The 18779-nt window shown below is 33.6% G+C and overlaps 2 protein-coding genes across 2 annotated transcripts in view; one reads left to right on the top strand and one right to left on the bottom strand.

Annotated features, from left to right (window-relative positions):
• LOC142347436 (COP9 signalosome complex subunit 6-like) overlaps positions 1 to 18779 on the top strand; it is a 527653-nt gene that overhangs the window by 336683 nt on the left and 172191 nt on the right. The gene's annotated exons all lie outside the window — the stretch shown is intronic.
• LOC142347378 (uncharacterized) overlaps positions 8632 to 18779 on the bottom strand; it is a 21398-nt gene continuing 11250 nt past the window's right edge. Inside the window, exons 3-4 of the mRNA XM_075398929.1 lie at positions 11490 to 11967; positions 8632 to 9064 (exon numbers count right to left, since the gene is read on the bottom strand). Of these exons, the coding sequence (XP_075255044.1) occupies positions 8725 to 9064; positions 11490 to 11967 (818 nt within the window). The 3' untranslated portion in view covers positions 8632 to 8724. The remainder of the gene's footprint in view (positions 9065 to 11489; positions 11968 to 18779) is intronic.

Genomic DNA, 18779 nt, shown 5'->3' with positions numbered 1-18779 from the left:
TTGTTTTTTGATTTGTTTTTCTTGCTTTGTTTTCTCTCTTGTGTTCTTTTTTTTAGTTTCTGTAATTTCTCTTTTTTGTTTTTTCTGTCGTTTTTTCTCCTCTCTCTCGTTACTCTTTTGTTCTTTTCTGTCTCTCTTCTCTTGCTTCTTTCTTTTTTGTTTTAGCTTTTTTCTCCTTCTTTTTTTTCTTATAATCTATTTCTTTTCCCCTCTTTGATTTTCTCATGTTTTCCTTTCCCTTTTTTGTTCTTTTTCTGCCTTTCTTCTCTGTTTTGTTTCTTTGTCTTTCTCTTTTTCCTCTATATTATATATATTTTTTGCCTTGCTTTCTAACCCACATCCCTTTTGTTCTTCTCTTTCGTTTTTTTCCTAAGTTTTTCGTTCTTTTCGCTTTCCATTTCGTTCTTTCTTTCTTTTGCTTTTCTCTTTCTGTTCTGAGTTTCTTCTGCCTTTTCTTTATTTTCTCTTTCTTCTTTCTTTATTTTTCGTTTCTGTCGTTTTTTTTCTGTATCGTTTCGTTTTGTCTTTCTTTTTTGTCTTTTATCTCTGCCTTTCTCTCTTGCTTTTCTCTTTCTTTTTCTCTTGTTTTTCTCTGTTTTCCCTCTTGCTTTTCTCTCTTTTCTCTCTTGCTTTTCTTTCTTTGTTTTTTGGTGTCTTCCGTCTCTTTGTTCTCTTCTCTTTTTTTTTCTTCTTCTACCTTTCTTTTATCTCTTTCCTCCTTATTTCTTGCTCTCATTTCTCCTTTTTTCCGCCTTTCTGCTGCTTTTTGTTTTCTCGCTTTTCTCTTCTTTACCTACCTTTTCATACTCTTTTCTATGTATTGTTTTTTTTCTGTTTCTTTTCTGTCTTGTTTCTCTCCCTTTGTATCCTGTTTTTTTTCTCCTTGTTTTCTGATTTGTTTTTCTTGCTTTGTTTTCTCTCATTATGTTCTTTTTTTTAGTTTCTCTAATTTCTCTTTTCTGTTTTTTCTGTCTTTTTTTCCTCTCTCTTGTTACTCTTTTGTTCTTTTCTGTCTCTCTTCTCTTGCTTCTTTCTTTTTTGTATTCGCTTTATTCTCCTTCTTTTCTTTCTTTCTTATAATCTATTTCTTTCCCCCTCTTTTATTTTCTCTTTTTTTCCTTTCCCTTTTTTGTTCTTTTTCTGCCTTTCTTCTCTGTTTTGTTTCTTTGTCTTTCTCTTTTTCCTCTATATTATATATTTTTTTGCCTTGCTTTCTAACCCACATCCCTATTTTTCTTCTCTTTCGTTTTTTTCCTAAGTTTTTCGTTATTTTCGCTTTCCATTCCGTTCTTTCTTTCTTTTGCTTTTCTCTTTCTGTTCTGAGTTTCTTCTGCCTTTTCTTCATTTTCTCTTTCTTCTTTCTTTATTTTTCGTTTCTGTCGTTTTTTCTGTATCGTTTCGTTTTGTCTTTCTTTTTTGTCTTTTATCTCTGCCTTTCTCTCTTGCTTTTCTCTTTCTTCTTTCTCTATTGTCCTCTTTTCTGATTTGCTTTTTTCGCTTTCTTTACTCTCTTTGATCTTTGTTTTTTCTGCCTTTTTTCTCTCTTTATCTTTTTTCGCCTTTCTGTTTTTTTCTGCCTTTTTTCTCTCTTTATCTCTTTTCGCTTCCCTTTTTCTTTCTCTATTTTATATATTTTAGCTTCTTCTTTGCTCTTTCTTTGCTGCTTTTTTTTCTGTTTTCTCTCTCTCTTGCTTTTCCCTTTTTTCTGCCCTTCTTCGTCGTTTTCTCTATTTCTTTTCTGTGTTGCTCTTCACGTTCTTTTCTGTACTTTGTTTCCGTCCTTCTTTTCTCTTTCTTTCTTTTAATGCCTTTCTTTTTTCTATTAGTTTCTTTTTTCTCTCTATCTCTTTTTTTCTGCCTGTCCTTTTTTTCCTATATTTCGCGTTTTTGTCCTATTTTTCTTTCTTTTCTTTTCTTTTCTGAATTGGTTTTCGCTTTCATTACTCCGTTTTTCTTCATTTTTGTATTTTTTTTATTTGTGTGCTTTTTCTTTTCCGTGTTTTTTCTTTCCCTTTCTCTTTTTTTTCTTTCGGTCTTTCTGTTCAGTCTCTTTTTCTATTTTGTTTCTCTCCTTCTTTTTGATTTATTTTCTCTTTTCTTTTTTATCTCTTGCTTTTCTCTTTCTTTCCTGTCTTTCTTCTCTCACTTGCTTTCCTCTTTTTTGTCTTTTGTTTTTGTCTTCTTTTTTTTCCCTCGCTTTTTTCTGCTCTTCCCTCTTCCTTACATTTCTCTTTCGTTTATTTTCTCTATTTTTTATTCTTTTTTCTGCCTTTCTCTTTTATATTTCTTTTTCTCTTTTTTCATTTTTTCTCTTTATCTCTTCTGTCTTTTTTTGCCTTCCTTTCTCATTCTTCTCTCTTTTCTTCCTCTCTTTGGTTACTCTCTTTTGTTTTTTCTCTAGGAAAAAAAAAGAACAGAAACCTGTTCTCCTGCGTTTCTTTTTCTTTTATGCCTTTCTTTTTCTTTCTTTTCTCCCTCTGCTTTCTATCGTGCCTTTCTCCCCTTTTCTCTTTGTCGTTTTCGTCTCTCTTTTTTCTCTCTCTCTCTCTCTCTCTTTCTTCCCTCTTTTTTTTCTGTTCCTCTTTTCTGTATTTTTTGTTTCTTTATTTCTCTTCTTTGCTCTTCTTTTTCCTCTGCCTTTTTTTGCCTTCATTTTTGTTTCCTTCGTTTTTTTCTCTTTTCTCGGTATCGTTTCTTTTCTGTTTTTTTCTTGTCTTTTTTCTCCTTTTTTTTCCTTTCTCTTTTTCTTCTCTCATTTGTTTTGTGTGCTTTTCTCTTCTTTTCTTTTTTGTTTTTCTCTGTGTCTTTTATCTCTTTTGTTTTTCTATTTCTTTTCCACCTTTCTTTTTCTGCATTTTTTTCTGTCTTCTCTCCTTTTTTTCACATTTCTCTATTTTCTCTTTTGCTTTTTTGCTTTTCTTTTCTTTTTTCTCTGTCTTTCGTTTCTCGATTTCTTTTCTTTTTTCTTTTCTGTTTTGGTTTTCTTTTTTTTTCGTTTCTTTTTCTCATTTTACTCTTTCATTTGTCTTTTTTGTGTTTCATTTCTCTGTCTTTTCTCTTCTGTTCTGTTTGTTTTCAGTTTTTTCTTTCCTGTTCTCTCTTTTGTTTATCTTTTTCCTGTTCTTTTTTTCTGCGTTCGTTTTCCCATTTTCCTCTGTCATTTCTCTTTCGTTTCTTTCTTTTTTCTCTTTCGCATGTTTGAGCTCGGTATCATTGCATGTTATAAACGCTGCTTAAAGATGCAACCTAACGTAGAACATGAGTTACACTGTGCCACCATGAAAAATATCGTTATCTGTTTAAGTCTTAGCGCCCCTTAAATATGCAAAATTGTAAAGCAGAAAACGTGCTTGGACAAAAAATTGTTGGCACAGGGTAATATACACAAACCAAACACGTCGGATACGAAAGGTAATACCTATTGCTTTTGAACGAGGGGCTTAGGTTCCACCCCCCGTGGGTGCAAAAAATCCGATTTTTTAATTTTCTATTTATTGAATGGTTTTCTTGTGATGCTTTTGCGGGCCTGCAGTTTCTATTGAAACGAGTGCTGCAAATTTCAGCGCCAATAGCACTTAAGTAAGAAGTTTTTAAAATGTAATTCTTATTAAGGCAAGAAGGAAAGGAAATTGGAGCCAACCCGGGTTGACCAAACTTACTTACCATAAAACGAACCATATATGGTAAATTACTTACCATAAAATGGACCATATATGGTAACTTACTTGCCATAAAACGGACCAAATATGGCCCATAAAAGTCATAAATTGTTTTCGTTCAATGATCTTGCTATGATTTGTAAGTTGCCATTTATGGATCGGTTTATGATTTCTAAGTTTTCATTAATTTTTTTTATGGAGAATCTGATAATTTATGGGTAACAATTATGGTCCGTTTTATGATTAGTAAGATACCATATATGTCCCGTTTTATGATTAGTAAGATACCATATATGGTTCATTTTATGGTTAGTAAGATACCATATTTGGTTCCTTTTATGGTTAGTAAGATATCATACATGGTCCGTTTTATGGTTAGTAGGATACCATATATGGTCAGTTTTATGATACGTAAGTTTGGTGAAAAGTCCTTAAAAATATAGCTAACTTCTGTAGGAAACGTCTCAATTTCGAATTAAAAACCAACTTATTGAGACTTTTCCAGTATATTCTCGGCATTGAAACTTAGTTTTGAATTGATTTGAAAAATATACCGAAAATGTGGGGTATTTATTAATACAGAATTTCTTATGGAAAATTTTTAACCGTAAAACGGTCTATAAAAAGGATTTTCGTTGCGTTTTATGGTAAGTACGGTACCGAAAAAGTGGACTCTTTGTTTTTTGACGTTTAGTGAATCTGAGACTGGTCTTTTGATTTTATTTGGAAGATAACCTCAAAACATCGGGAATTTTATAATACAGATTTTTTTATGGAAAATTTGAAACCATAAAACGGTCCATAAAGGTTTTTTTATGGCGTTTTATGGTAAGTACAGTACCATAAAAATAAAGTGCAGAATTTTCAAATTTTCTGCACAGAAACGTTGTTTTGGAACTGCATGCAGCTCTTTGGACTGTTTCTCAGCCAAACTCGAAAATTTTGATGATCGTTGTATGTTTAGTAATTTTCCATAAAAACCATATATGGCGTTTTATGGTTGGTAAGTTTCTTTTATGGTGGTCAACCCGGGAATTAAATAAAACAGTAATAATTGTGGACAATCGTTTTGCTTCAGCTGTTCTTGGTACTTCATATTAATGTATCACAAACAAACTATTATTTAGCATGCCGTGGTTGCTTTTTAGTGATCTTTTTGACTAGCAACTAATTTATAATAAAAAATGCTCGTGGTCATTAATAATAATTAAAAATGGGTTCTGCGTAATCGCAGCGGAACAGCATTAGGCCTACAGTAGCCTGTTCTCAGCTGCCCTTTTTCTTTCTTTTCCCCACAATTCAGACTGATCTTTTTATGAGCAGCATTGCTCTTTTATGGTTACTATATCCACGTTTTTTGCGTCTGAAACTCTAGTGTGGTACCATCATTGCATCCAACATTGATCAGGCTAGGGTCAACCTGAAGCTATGGTTGAGTAAGAGCTCATCCTCACACAGACAGCTTCACTGAGGCAGTGGCTTGAACTCTCAATCATTGGCGTGTGAACCTCACACCTTACCTCTCGGCTATCACGCCACTAACATTCGGAACATAAAACGGTAACCTGTTTCGGCACTTTTCTGTCGACATCGTTTTACGTTGGAAAATTTGTGCCTAATTGATTTTGATAGATTTAAATGAGATTCCACTGGCCATTGAGGCATGACAAAGTCCGCAGTTAACATTAATGGCGTAAAATTCTTTTCGTTTCAATTTTCTTACCCTGAAACATAGTAAAAAGTAAATTTAATTGCTACACCGCTATGGGTACTCTTATAATCAGAACAGCTACACTTCGGCTCATTCGTAGTTCATCAGCCCGGGCCGAGGTGTCAACGCTAAAATACTATGCAAAATTATGTTAGAGTAGATCTTTTATAGAATCTTTTTGGATGCTTTCTATTTTTTTTAATCTTACGATCTTGACTATAACGTTAAGATTCTTGTTATCTTTTCAAATTTACTAAGCGAAGATTTTACATAAATTTCCGCTGAATTTATTTCTTTCATTGTTTTTTTTTTGTAGAAATCAGCGTTGATCGTACATAATTTTGCGTTGATCTTACATAATTTTCCGTTCAATTTGGCCTTGATCTTACATAATTTTCCGTTAAATTTACCGTTGATCCTATAACGTTGAATAAAACTTTAGCGCTGAATGAAACCCATTTTTTTCCATTCCAATTTATAAAGAATGTGGTTCAAATGCAAATCAAGGTAAAATGGCAGAGTGGTAGAAGAGTCAGTGGTTCAAAACTGCAGCTAATTAAGATGAAAGCTAAACTCAACGAAAAATTATGTAAGATCTACGCAGAGAAATGCACTATTTTTAAGCTCTAATTTCAACGAATTTATCGCAAAATTTTGAAAGAACATTGCGGTAAATTTTCAAGTTGTCAAGGCTAATTACCGCTTCTTTTACATAATTTTGCCAATAATCCTTGAACTGGGAGGTGAAATCAAATGCAAAACATTTTTGTTGTGGAAAAAGTAAATAGGATTTCACTTTTGTGAAATCAGTTACTGGTGATCGAATCACGAACAGTTTTTAAGCAAGTTCTTTTGCATGGACAGCCACGTTTTGTTTGAATTTTTTTTCAGCGCAGACCTGAAAAATGCTGACTAAATCTCCGTTTACTCGGATGAGGGCTATTTTCAACTCCACTTCCTATAAAATAGTTCTGGTATCAAAGTTTTGCATGCCCGAAATTGAACCGATATTTAACCAATATACATCCATCGTTTTCAATAAATTAAGATATTTTTGCAATGTTGTGGCAAAACGAAACGATTAGGTGTCTTTCCTAGACGTGCAGCAAAAACAAGGCCACTTTTTGTCCATACGTGGATATTAGTACTAAAAATTTTGGATTGTATTGGAGGCCTCCGTTTTTCATATCTTTTTGCGTTTTTCCACACAAAAGACAAACAATTTTTTTTTTCAAAGTTCAACCAATAAGAGATTCAATTTACGCATAAATCAAAGCAAATGAGCAAATAGTACAATTTCACAGAAAAGCGCATGTTTTCTCGCAGTTCAGAGAAAGAAATTTTCCGTAGTCTTATGACCCACTCCAATCCGACAAAGCTCAAATTGGCTATTTCGAGAGGTGGAGGTGAAAGTATTCAGTTTGTGTCATAGGGTTTTTTTTGTCATTGAATATGTTTCCCCGAAAATTTTGAACTTTGTTGCCCTTTGAAACCTCCTTTCTGTTGGTTTACAATTCTTTCAATCTTATTATGGTCAATTTTTTGCTGATTCTCCGGATTTACAGGAGCAATCATGTGGCAAGCAAAACCAACTAAATTTATATAACAGTTTCATGTTTTTTCTATTCATTTTATGAGTTGAATGTTACGCTATTTCAAGAAACTCGTTCTGATTTTTGAGTATTTGCTCAAATATGCAATTATTTTTGGTCACCTTGTCATTCAATTTACAGACAGGTCCCATTGGCGTTCAATGGAGGCCCAAATAAACGCTTATAACTTATGCAATGAAAATCTTATGGTATTAATGGAATTGGAATTTTTATTGGATTTTTTTATGTGGGATTCTCTTCTTCAACAGCTTCTCGCTCGTGGAGGTATAACTGAAACAGATTATTAAATTCAGTTGATAGCTTTTGTTTTTAGTGACTTTAATTTTTTTTCTTCGAAAGTAATTCATAAGCTATTTTGAACTTTGCACTTTTCATTCTCTGTGAGTTTGTAACTTAGTCTCAATCAAGACAGATCCCATCCACTTCTTGAGAAACAATCAAGAATATTCAGTGTTTTAATTAATGTATTTCTGACTTTGACACTAGGCTTTTATATTTAGTTTTTGTTAATCCCAATATTTGTGGGTTTTGTTGTGTGTTGACCCTTCCAAAACCGACCTTGTCGATGTTCCAATAAGGCCAAAGTAAAGAAGTAAAATCTTTCCAGTTAATGGTCCAAACATTTAGTGGCTTCAACACTTTCTGTTTTGCCATTTGTTTTGAATTTTTGATTGTTGCCTTTATTTTTTGTTATTTTGTAGTCATAATATTTCTCAATCTCATTAATGCCAGGACACATTGGCTTCCCAAGGACATACATATAAAGTTATCGAGAATCTTGATAAATGAAAACCAATTTTTATGACCATTAAATTCATCTTGTGTCACATAATTCCCAAGGTTTTTAGAAATTTGCCTCTTATTCTGTTTATACCTGGTCTCATCAAAAAATTTTCATCTGTTTTGTAGTGAAAAACAAGTTATTTTTTGGCTAAGATTTTAATGATAATATTTTGACTTGGTTAATAAGTGTTGCTAAGTGTTTTTAAATATAGAAAAAGATTTTGTCGTAATTTTCTGTAGTCTTGTCTGCCCAATAATCTTCTTATAAATGGCAAGTCTCCGCGATCCGATGTGGCATTTTTCGATTCTTTTTTTATTGGATTGAGATTTTAAAACAATTTTTAATTATAAGTCATACGCCAATTATTTTCAAACAGTATGAGAATTTTCGCATCTTTTCCCCATTTGGTAGACAATTTTGTCAAAAATGTGGATGAGCACGCCAGAACATTATATGCGCAAATGCACATTGCCGAGCCTCTTTGTTCATATAAATTTACACACATATAGATTTGTGTATAGTAAGCGCGCAGTGACTTTACACTGGGTGCAATGTGAGAACATACCAGAAAAAACTTTGACCCTTCTTTGGTGAAACCAATTATAGGTATGGCTTTTAATTAGAGTCATCCCGTTGCTTACTTGAACTACGCAGTTGACCATTTTGATTTTAAAAATTGTCAGAGTTTAAACTTTTTTGTTTGGTTCTGTTTCTTTTTAAAATGTGTCCCTGCTCACTGCAGTATTTATGAAAGGTGTTCTAGTGTCGGCGAGGAAATCAAGCAAAATTACTGGAGAAATTTTACTCTGTTCGAGAAGAGAGTTTTGATTTTATATGATGCCGATCACACTAGAAAAAAATTAATAATTTTATGCCATAGCATTAATTCATGTATCAAAGGGATCACATGAATCTACCATAATTATATATACGATAAAAACAAAAGCATCTTTTTTATCAGTTATTATTAATCTGGCAATCTATCTGTCCTGTATTGTCGTTCTTTTGCTTCATTCTCTTTTCTCGTTGTCTGACCACTCTAAGCTGAAGTATTACTGCAACTGCAACGAAGGCAATGCCAATAGCCGAAGTGTACACGACACGATCTGGTATGAACACACACTGAGCTATGAAGTTAAACGCAGGTACCAGTAGGTGCAAAACTGACAGAGCAGTGACCGTTGTCATCTTCGATCCATGTACTCCGAACACCGGACAAATTGCTTGGCTTGCTGCTGAGAATAGCGTCAAGTATAAATCCGATGAGTGGCAAGGAAGATTGAGAACCCAAAATTTGCTTTCAAAGAGAAACGTTTGATTCTTTTGAACAGTTTGAAAATATTTTTGTACATAAACAGTTAAAATTGATTACTTATGGTCTGAAAAATATGTCAGATTACAAAATCAAAAAGCGCAGGTTCAATCTTACATAGCATGAAATGAACCTAATTTTTATACTGTACTTGTACCCTGAAACGGACCATATATACATTATAAAAGCCATAAAAATTTTTCGTTGAATGGTCATGCTATGATTAGTTAGTTACTATATATGATTCGCTTTATGATATATGTGTTAACTTATATTACCGCTTTTACGGTAAACGAAAGAAAAGTAGAAAAATACTAGGTTACTGAAAAGTCGAATGCAATCTAATAGCCGGGCATCGGTCGTAAAATATTTTAACTGCGGTTAATAACTGATATTTTTAAAATGCTCATTTTGCTTCAATTGATCTGTCAAAAATACCTATGAATAGCTCCTTCGCCAGGCCGACTGAGATTTCCAGTTAATGATGGCTATTTTGGAATGTTTTTATGCCACATATTAGCTAATGACGACATTCTCTGAAAATCCGAGTGTAATGGGAAACATTGCTTTGATAAAAAGCGATCAAAAACCTTTAGGAGACCGCTTTACGCTGAATAAGGCAACAACAATTTTCTTTCTAGTTGCGAACTAGAGACCTTACCTCGAAAATTCGCTCTTCAACTCTTTCGCAATTTTAAACAATATCTTTTTTAAATTGGCGACTTCTATTTTTAGAGGATATTTTTAGTAGAAGTCAAATGCTGCTCGTGAAAATAAGTGTTTAAGTCCATCTGCTGATCAAAAGTCAAACAAGGAGAGATTTTACAGAGGTTTTTGTTCAAGCATTATTTTGAGAGAGATCAAGAAAAGTAGGAATGAAAAAAATTTGCACTAAGCTAGCGAAGTTTTTTGTCACGGGTTGTTTTAGTCAGCTAAACCAGTATTAGTGGGTTTGGAGGCCGTTTTGATCATCTAATGAAAGTATCTACTTTCAGGCGCAATTTTGGGCTATTTTTGCCATTTTGCCCGGTTGGATGCTTTTTCAGTATTTTCTGTAATTGTATTCCATTTTTATACCATCTGGGGAGTTGGTTGAACGTAGTAATTTTGGTGGATTAGGTGGTCTTTTGATTTAATAGATATTAATTCTGAGCTGCGTGTGTTTAGAAAAATCGGGTAACTTCAGTCTAATTTTTGCATATTTTTGTCTTTTCTTTATAAAAAAATTTTTGCCAATTTCTTCTGAAGTAAGTTTTTGGCAATCGCTTTTTGTAGTCACTATTTAACCTAGTGCTATTATAAAGGCTTTGCTTATAAGACCTGAAAGTTTAAGGTTTTATGCATTTACTAAAAAAATATATAATTTTGTATTTTCTGATTTTAGTATTCTGATTTAGCTTTTTTCTGACTGAGTAGCGAAAATTGAGTAGTTATAAGGCGTCAAGTTATTTCAAACTGCTGAAACTCAATTGAGAAAAAAGTGTTTAAACTGATTTTGTTTTTGAGAGCTAAATTTTTTAGCAAGTCTTAATGACGTGCGTTTTAGCTGTTTTGTACTTCTTTCGGCTATGTATTAACTTTTTTCAGTATGTTTTCAATTATGGAAAATTATGAGATGAGCCACAACGAGATTCATAAACATTATTTGACTTTTAAGTGAGCTACCAAACAACTGAAATTGAGAATTTTTGGGTTTGTTGAGTGCAAACGATGTTCGAAGACTTCGAATTATATTTTGGCCTCCTTATCAGCCGAACTCAAACATTTTTCATGACAATTGTATGGGTAATAAGTTTCTATAAAATCCATAAATGACCTGATTTGCTTGATAAGTTTCATTTATGATGGCCATCTCGATAAGTATGGCAACATCTATTCAACGTTAACTTAATTTAAATTTGAAACCCAAATTTTCGTAAGGATCAAGAACATTTTTGTTAAGTGTGTTCAGTAAAAACTAGACTCAGATTAAAGACATTTTAATGGCATGTTCGCAATAGTTATGATGAACGTCTAAAAGATCGGAAGGTGGGGGAAGATGTGTAAGAAATAGATTCTAGAAAACCTCAAAAAACTAAAAGTCAATACCTGATCCAGCTTTTAGCGGTAGAGATTGCTAAGAATAAAACGAAATGCGGTGAATTGCTGAAAGACTTCCCGGTGTTCGGCAATCAATGCTTGCAATGACAGAAAACTTTTCATCTCTGAAAACCGCCTGTCTTACCAGAAACTCACCGCATTGAACAGATGAACCACTAAAAATCCTAATACTTTTGGTGAGCTAGTTTTTATTAGAGCGAATTCTAAGTAATGCTTTGACTATTTTGCTATAAAACCTCGACCTGAGACTATGCAAACATGGATAGGATACTATTATTTTAGTTTTCTTAAAATCAAACGCTGCCAGTACGGATAAGAGGCTAAGCCAAATCCGAGAATGCCAACAGAAAACCAAAGATAAGTCCATGAAGGTGTAATTTCTCCAAACTTTCTCATTGATACATGCATGAATATCAGCGATGTACCGCAAGCTGCAGCTAATAGAACACCCTTCAGAGTATCAGACTGAAACAAGTTTCCATCAAGGAATGTTTTAGGATTGCAAATAACTGCAGTTCCAATGATTCCCAGTATTATTGAGGTGATCGTCAACCATGTCGGTTTTCGTTTGTCTTCAATTGATTGAAAAATGACAGACACTGTCAATTTGGTGAAGACACATACCATCGTGTTGTCCGAGGGTAGAATATAATTGAGTGACTTGAAGTTGATCCATATCCCAAAACCTCCAAATAGAGCCGCACTTATGGCGCTAATGTAGAAACTGGAGCGCTTTGCTGAAGCTGCAGGTTTAAAATTTTGTGACTCTAAACTTAGTACGCAAAGGCCTGACAAATACACGAAGTAAGCAATGAGCACGTTCAATATAAACAACAAATTTGAGATTTTAAAAAATATTGAAATTGAGTTAATATATGAACTGTTGTGTAAATTATACTGTTGTGTATATATATATATATATATATATATATATATATATATGTATATATATATATATATATATATATATATATATATATATATAAATATAGGAAAAAAAGAAAGAATTATCTTCTCCAATGAAAAATATACAAAATACTGCAAAATATATTGAATTGGAGAGGACAGACAACGGGGCTATGGACCTCCACTTTTCAGTCTACCCCAGAGATGAGTATAAAAAAATAACAATTAATATAATTCGAAAAGAAAAAACTATACACATTAGCACTGTTTGAGAGATGTGACACAAAAGTTAAAAATTAAACACAAATCTTGCCAGTTCGAGATTGCATACGAAAAATGAACATTTCAAAATATGGCAAAAATTAGCAATTTCGCCTGACGTCTTCGCTTCAAAGTCTGCCGGAATAATTTCTAGGCTTTTCAATTTATTGTATAATTGTGTTGCACGAAGTTTGATTGAACATCACTCTACTTTTCCTTTGCATCAAGGTTGTTTGAGTAACTTAATTGCCGATCCCCTAGTTTCTCTTACTATGCTATAAGGTACTAACAAAACCTTGCAAAAATTTTCAAAATGAATGCCACTGATTGCTTTCAGAGAAAAGTTAATCAATTCATACACGTGCAGATCATAAACAGTCGATATGGAGTGCTTCCGGAATATGTCCTCACACGAATTAGTTCTTTTTTTGAAATAAATGAAATTCATTTTTTTTCTCTGGAAGATAAATAGGCATAAGCAAAGAGTAACTACAGCAGCCATAGACTAAGACTCCATATTGAACAATAGGCCGAACGTTTGATTCGTAACACAGTATCATCAGCTTCCCAGGCAGAAAATGTCTCAATTTTGCGATAATACCGCCTTGCTTACCTAACTTTTTTTTTAATTTCTTCAATATGTCTTCAAAAAGAAAGCTTGGAATCAGGAAGTATTCCTAGATATTTACAAACTGGTTCCTTTTTTTCTTTCCCTCGATAAAACTGAAACTGTCTGAGGCATCAGCTGCTAAAGTGACATTAATCTGTACCGTTTTATCTAAATTGAGCGCAAATTTTTTTGAATTGAGCCACTTGCTAATTTTTTTGAATTCTTGTTCAACTTCAAATAGCTGCATTCCTACAGCAGTTAGATTTGTATCGTCTGCAAACAGAATAAAGTCAAGTTTTTTTGCAAACGAAAGGTAAATCATTTATGTTGATAATGAATAGAAGGACCAAAAATAGATCCCTGTGGTCCACCACATTTAAGTTCTTCCCAGCTAGACAAAACTCCGTTCAAATGAACACGCAGCACTATCGAGGTATGTTTCAAAACATTTTAATGCTGTTCCTCTGATGCCAAAACCTTTTAGCTTTTTAATCTTCATTTTGTGATCAGTTGTATCAAAAGCTTTCCTGAGATCCAAGAAAAAACAGAAAACATTTTCTCTTTTAGAAACAGATTGCAAGTTTTTCAAAAATTCAACAGAAGCATCAATTGTATTTTGTTTATTTTGGAATCCTAATTGTCTATGATTAACCAACGAAAATCTTTCAAAGTAGGAGTATATCCGATTAAACAATAATTTTTTATAAACCTTGCTCCAAACAATAAGTAGTGAAATAGGGCTGTAATTAATCTCATCTAACTTTGAACCAGATCTGTGTAAGCGAAAAACTTTTGCTTTTTTTAAGCTCTTGAGGGACTTCGCCCCTTGTTGAACGAAAGATTTATTAAAAACGTAATGTATTCAATAATTACAGGAACTGACATTTTTACCAAAAAATTTTCAACAAAATCATCACCAGAGGCTGATTTATTATCAAAATTTGATATTAAGACTTTAACACAAAACAGAAACATCGATTGCTGAAGTCTTGGAACTTTCTGTTCATTTCAGCACATAGATGCTTGCTGATTTCAAACCCAACATTGGCAAAAGAATTATTAAAGGCTATTGCGTTATCTTGATCATTCGGCCGACTAATACTGTTAGCCACAGTTTCCAAAACAGAGACCTTGTAACTGTTCAATACTTTACGACTTAAATGTTTTAGTAATTTTTAGACTTCTTTTTTATCACGGAACCAAGATTCAAATTTGTTTAAATAGAAATCTTTTTTGTTTGCAGAAAACTGTTATCCAAAGCGTAATCTTAACCATTTGAACTTTTCTAACCAACTATTGTCATCACTTCTTTTCCAATCTTTTCAAATAACGATGAGCAATGTTCTTATTTTTGAGATTTTCCAGTTTGTCGCATAACCGTTTAAGCTGTTTTGTTTCTCTCTATCCAGCTGTCTTCAGAGAGCGAATCTGTCTGTTACATCCGAAAACACACTACTAAAGGTATTGAACGCTTTTGAAGGATTGTTACACATTTTTATTTTTTCTTTTCTTAACAACGAGTTCATCCAAAAATAACGTTTAACTTTTTTTGGATCTTTTGCAAACTTACTATCTCTAAAAAGTAACAAGTCTGTTTTCCTTTTTGTTCCAAGTCTCCAAAACAGAGTTGAATCAGGTAATGATGTGAGAAGCTTTGATGAAGCATGACAACGGTTCCACAATTAGGTTTATTTTGATGAATAAAGTGATCGAAGCATGTTGAAGTACTATGCGTTACTCTAGTGGGTTCCTTCACTCCGAAATCAAAACCATTTGAATTTATTATTTTCAAATAGTTGTTTACATAATGATTATGCTCAAAAATGTTGATATTGAAGTCACCGCAGATAAAAAAAGGTTTTGTATTTTTGCTCCAGGACTAAAAAAGTCATCAAAAACCTTCAAGAAATTCTATTTGGGCTTATCAGGTTATTGTATATGACAGCTACAAAGAGACGTAAACTGTTAGCACTAACTTCCATAACAGCAGCTTCGTTGAAACGATTTTTGTATTTTTTATCAAATCACAATCATTTTTCAACTGTATCATAACACCAACAACCTTCGCATTTCTGTTTGTTAGCGAATACTGATGATATCCTGTAACAAGTAAACTATGGGCGTCGCCACCGCTGTTCAACCAATTTTCGCACAAACACAAAATGTCAGGCATTTTTCCAAGTCCAAGACTTAAAGTTTCTAGTTCACCGAAATGTTTCTTTAAAGGTCTCACATTAAATGAAGAACCTGTAAGTATGTGTATTTTTGGTTTTTATCTTTATGATGTTAACCTTGAATAGGAGTATCAGTTGTTTACGGAACCATTGCTGTTGTTCCGAATTGGCTCTGAAGTTTGCCCAGTCTCTTGAATTGATTTAAACTGATGCCAAAAATGTTTTGAAACACTCTAACACCTCTCTTAAACCATATTTAAGATCCATACCACCCTGGTAAAAATTACCGATTTTTCAGATTAGGCCATCTTGCTTCCACTCATCAAAAATTGTACCCTTTTCTGTCCATGCTGAAATGACTCGTACATCATCCTCCGAAAATTAGGCCTTTTTTTGTTGTATCTTCAAAAATACGAAGATCAGACTGTTTTTTCTTATTTTTAAGAAATTTAATGTTTGCCATACATCAAAAAATTTGAATATGATTGATCTATTTTGTGTTCTAGTTGATGCAGGAAGCCGGTGTGAAATTGAGATGTCGTTTTCTGTTACGGATACGTTCAATATTCTCGCTATATTTATGACAGCCGCTGTTGTTGGCTGGTAAGACCCCCTTTGTCCGCTCTGATGGCTTTCCGGCAAATCCAGAATTTTGATGTTTTCTTTTCTGTTGTAATTTTCGAGAACTTCGGCTTCAGATAGCACGATTAATTTAGGTTTTCTAATTTCAAATTCAGTTCATATGCTTCAACTTGTAGTGGACAATTTCGTTTATAGTTGATCGAAGCTCCGATCGTATACTTTGGACTATGGTAGGAATCAAACTTGCTACAAATTTCTGCACCCCCAATTCTATTGCTTGGGTGATGTCTACATCATTGAAAGCGTTATCGGTTGGGCTTAGAGCATTGCAGCCACGTTTGTTATTTGGCTTATTCACAGGAGTTTGGCCTTGATAATTAAGTGTAGGGATTCCGTCTTTATCAGATTCTTTTTCTATGGTGAACAAATTGGGCTGAGTATGATTAGGTACTTCGTTGTTCATTTTATGAAAAAAGCTGAAAAATCTTGATATATTCAGGATTATTAAAATGCAAATATTGATGGAGGTTATAGATGTACTAAATGATGAATACATCAAAAGAGAGAATCAAAGATATATATGCATATACATTTTGATTTTTACACAATGGGTCCATTGAGATCACGCTTTCTGTTCCTAAATTGATCGAAACATGTGAAAAAATTATGGATAGACCTGAGCTCTATGAGTAAAAAATGAAGCAACTTCTATGGCAAATTTTTTCCTGCTGTAATCACTCATGATGAACTTTTCGTAGCTCTTCCTGAACAGATTGATAACAATTGTCATTATCGTACACGAAATAGAGGATTCATCTTGTCGGAACTTGCAAAAATTCTTTTACATATATAATTTTATCTCTTGTTTCGTTCTTAAGATCTTTTGGTAGGTGTAGAGTGCAATCATGACAATAATGCCGACTGTAAGGCTGTTCAGTTTGAAATTTCAAAAAACTGAGAGATGCTTTTCGTTCAGTATATGTCGACAGATGTCAAACTGATGGTGATAATAATAGTATTAGCTCATAACGTAACTGCTTCAAGGAAGTAGGGCAAGGAAATAAGACATTTCTGCCAAAAAATAAATCAAAGAAAGGATACTAAACAGTCTAAGTACTAAACAGCCTTTTTACTGTAAGTTTGGTTTGAATACAAGCTTAGTTTGAAGCCGGGTGTAATCTCGAGGTCATGGTTCAAGGAGAGTTCTTAGTGACCCAAAGAAAGGATGGTCTTCATAGACAATCTGTAGCTGGATGAGTAGCTGAGTTACTCCGCACGTGGTGTGTATTGGGCCAAATGATCCGTCCGCTATAATGGCCCCACAGAGGGGTTAGTAGACGGCAACTTTACTTTGAACTAAAGCAAAACCCTGTTTGCTATAGTTAGCAATATTATCCTTCATGTCCATATTCAACCGTTACCACCAAGGCGTCATTTGCTTAAAAAACCAGTTAAGCAAGAAGGCCAGACAGTACTGAAACTAAGATCTTACCGACGCTCAACCAACTGGCTTGGTTTCATGGAGTTAATCTCAGATGAATTCGCCAACAGAGTCATTAATTTGAGATGCATCTCATCTGGTAGTCCGAACCTAATATGACATATTGCAATAGTCAGCATCAGACGTCTGATATATCAAGTTTTGACAACTGCTTTCTGTCCTATGAAGGATGTTTTGAATTGGAGCCTGCCAAATGCTTTAAGTGCCGATCAAAGTAAATTGAGAAGAAAAAAACTAACTATTTTCTCTTTGAACTATTCCACTTAGATCGTGGCTACCCCGGGTTCATACGCGTTTTGTCACAGTCTCGTGCAGAATTATACACCAATTCTATTTTGGTCGTGCCGGATAACAGAATAAGTTCCATCATTGAACAAAATCCTCGGGGCAGATGATTATGAAGCAGCAGTAAATACAAATATCTGATTGATTGGTCATTTTAATCGACGATGTCCACAGCGGTTCTGAGAGGGTCGTACGCTGTTTGTTTTGGACGCTTGGTGGATTTTTTTCCCGCCTCCTCGAAAAAATTGTCCTATTGTCCCAACATATTTTACGGGTCAAATGAAACTAACTACGGCTAGATGGCAGACTATTACACTAGTTATCCCCGTTAAGAAAGTATTAACCAATTAAAAAGCAGAGAATAACCACCAATATACGTGCAAAGTATTTTGAAAGGCGTGCAATTTCCAAAAAACTATTTTAACTTAATTTTATTTAAACGTACCTATTATATGTATTCACCAATTGGGTGTTCGCTTAATAATTTTAGATTTCTAGGCAACTGTTGACGAAACAGGAGCAAAATTTTACACCAATAAGAGCGTTAAACGAAAAAAGTTAATTGCTCATCATAGAACACCTTACGCATAAATTAAATAGTCAAACTTAATAGTTTAAAAAGGCTACACTATTTTATGACCTCAATCTTTTTCCGAATTCTGAACTACTGATTGAGTTAACGCGTAATGGTTTTCAAATATGTTAACTTTTTTGGATTTTAGTAATTCTCAGACGACAAGAGAGTGCAGCTGAACAAAAGTATGAAAATCTGTTTAGGTATTATCTTTTTGGGTTTGATTCTCTATCTTTATCGGGACATTCTTCCCGAGTCGGAATCGGATGTTAATCTTGCAAGATCTTGCAAGAACCTTGCAAGAATCTTGCAAGATTATGCATAACCTTGCAAGATTCGTGCAAGAATCTTGCAAAATCTTGCAAGATGAACATCGGCTTGCAAGAATCTTGCAAGATTAACATCCGTCTTGCAAGATTCTTGCAAGATTAATATCCAAAACTTGCAAGATTATTGCAAGATTAACATCCAAACACCATTCAAAAAAAGCCAAAAAAAAGTCTAAAAAATTTAAAAAACGTTAAAAAAAACGCCATATAATAGCCGTTGAGACTCCAAAAAACCGCAATAGAGCCTAGAAACCTATCTTATAAAGCCTAGATACCTATCCTATGCAACAAAAAAAAAGGCTCAAAAATTTTGAATATACAAAGAAAAATAAAAGAGCATCACAAGAAGAGCAATAAAAAGGCATCAGAGTTACCAAT

The sequence above is a fragment of the Convolutriloba macropyga genome, chromosome 1 (genome assembly GCF_964194025.1).
Source record: "Convolutriloba macropyga chromosome 1, txConMacr16.3, whole genome shotgun sequence".
Taxonomy (NCBI): domain Eukaryota; kingdom Metazoa; phylum Xenacoelomorpha; order Acoela; family Convolutidae; genus Convolutriloba; species Convolutriloba macropyga.
Note: the sequence above shows the minus strand (reverse complement) of the source record. Positions and strands in the feature narration are given on the sequence as shown.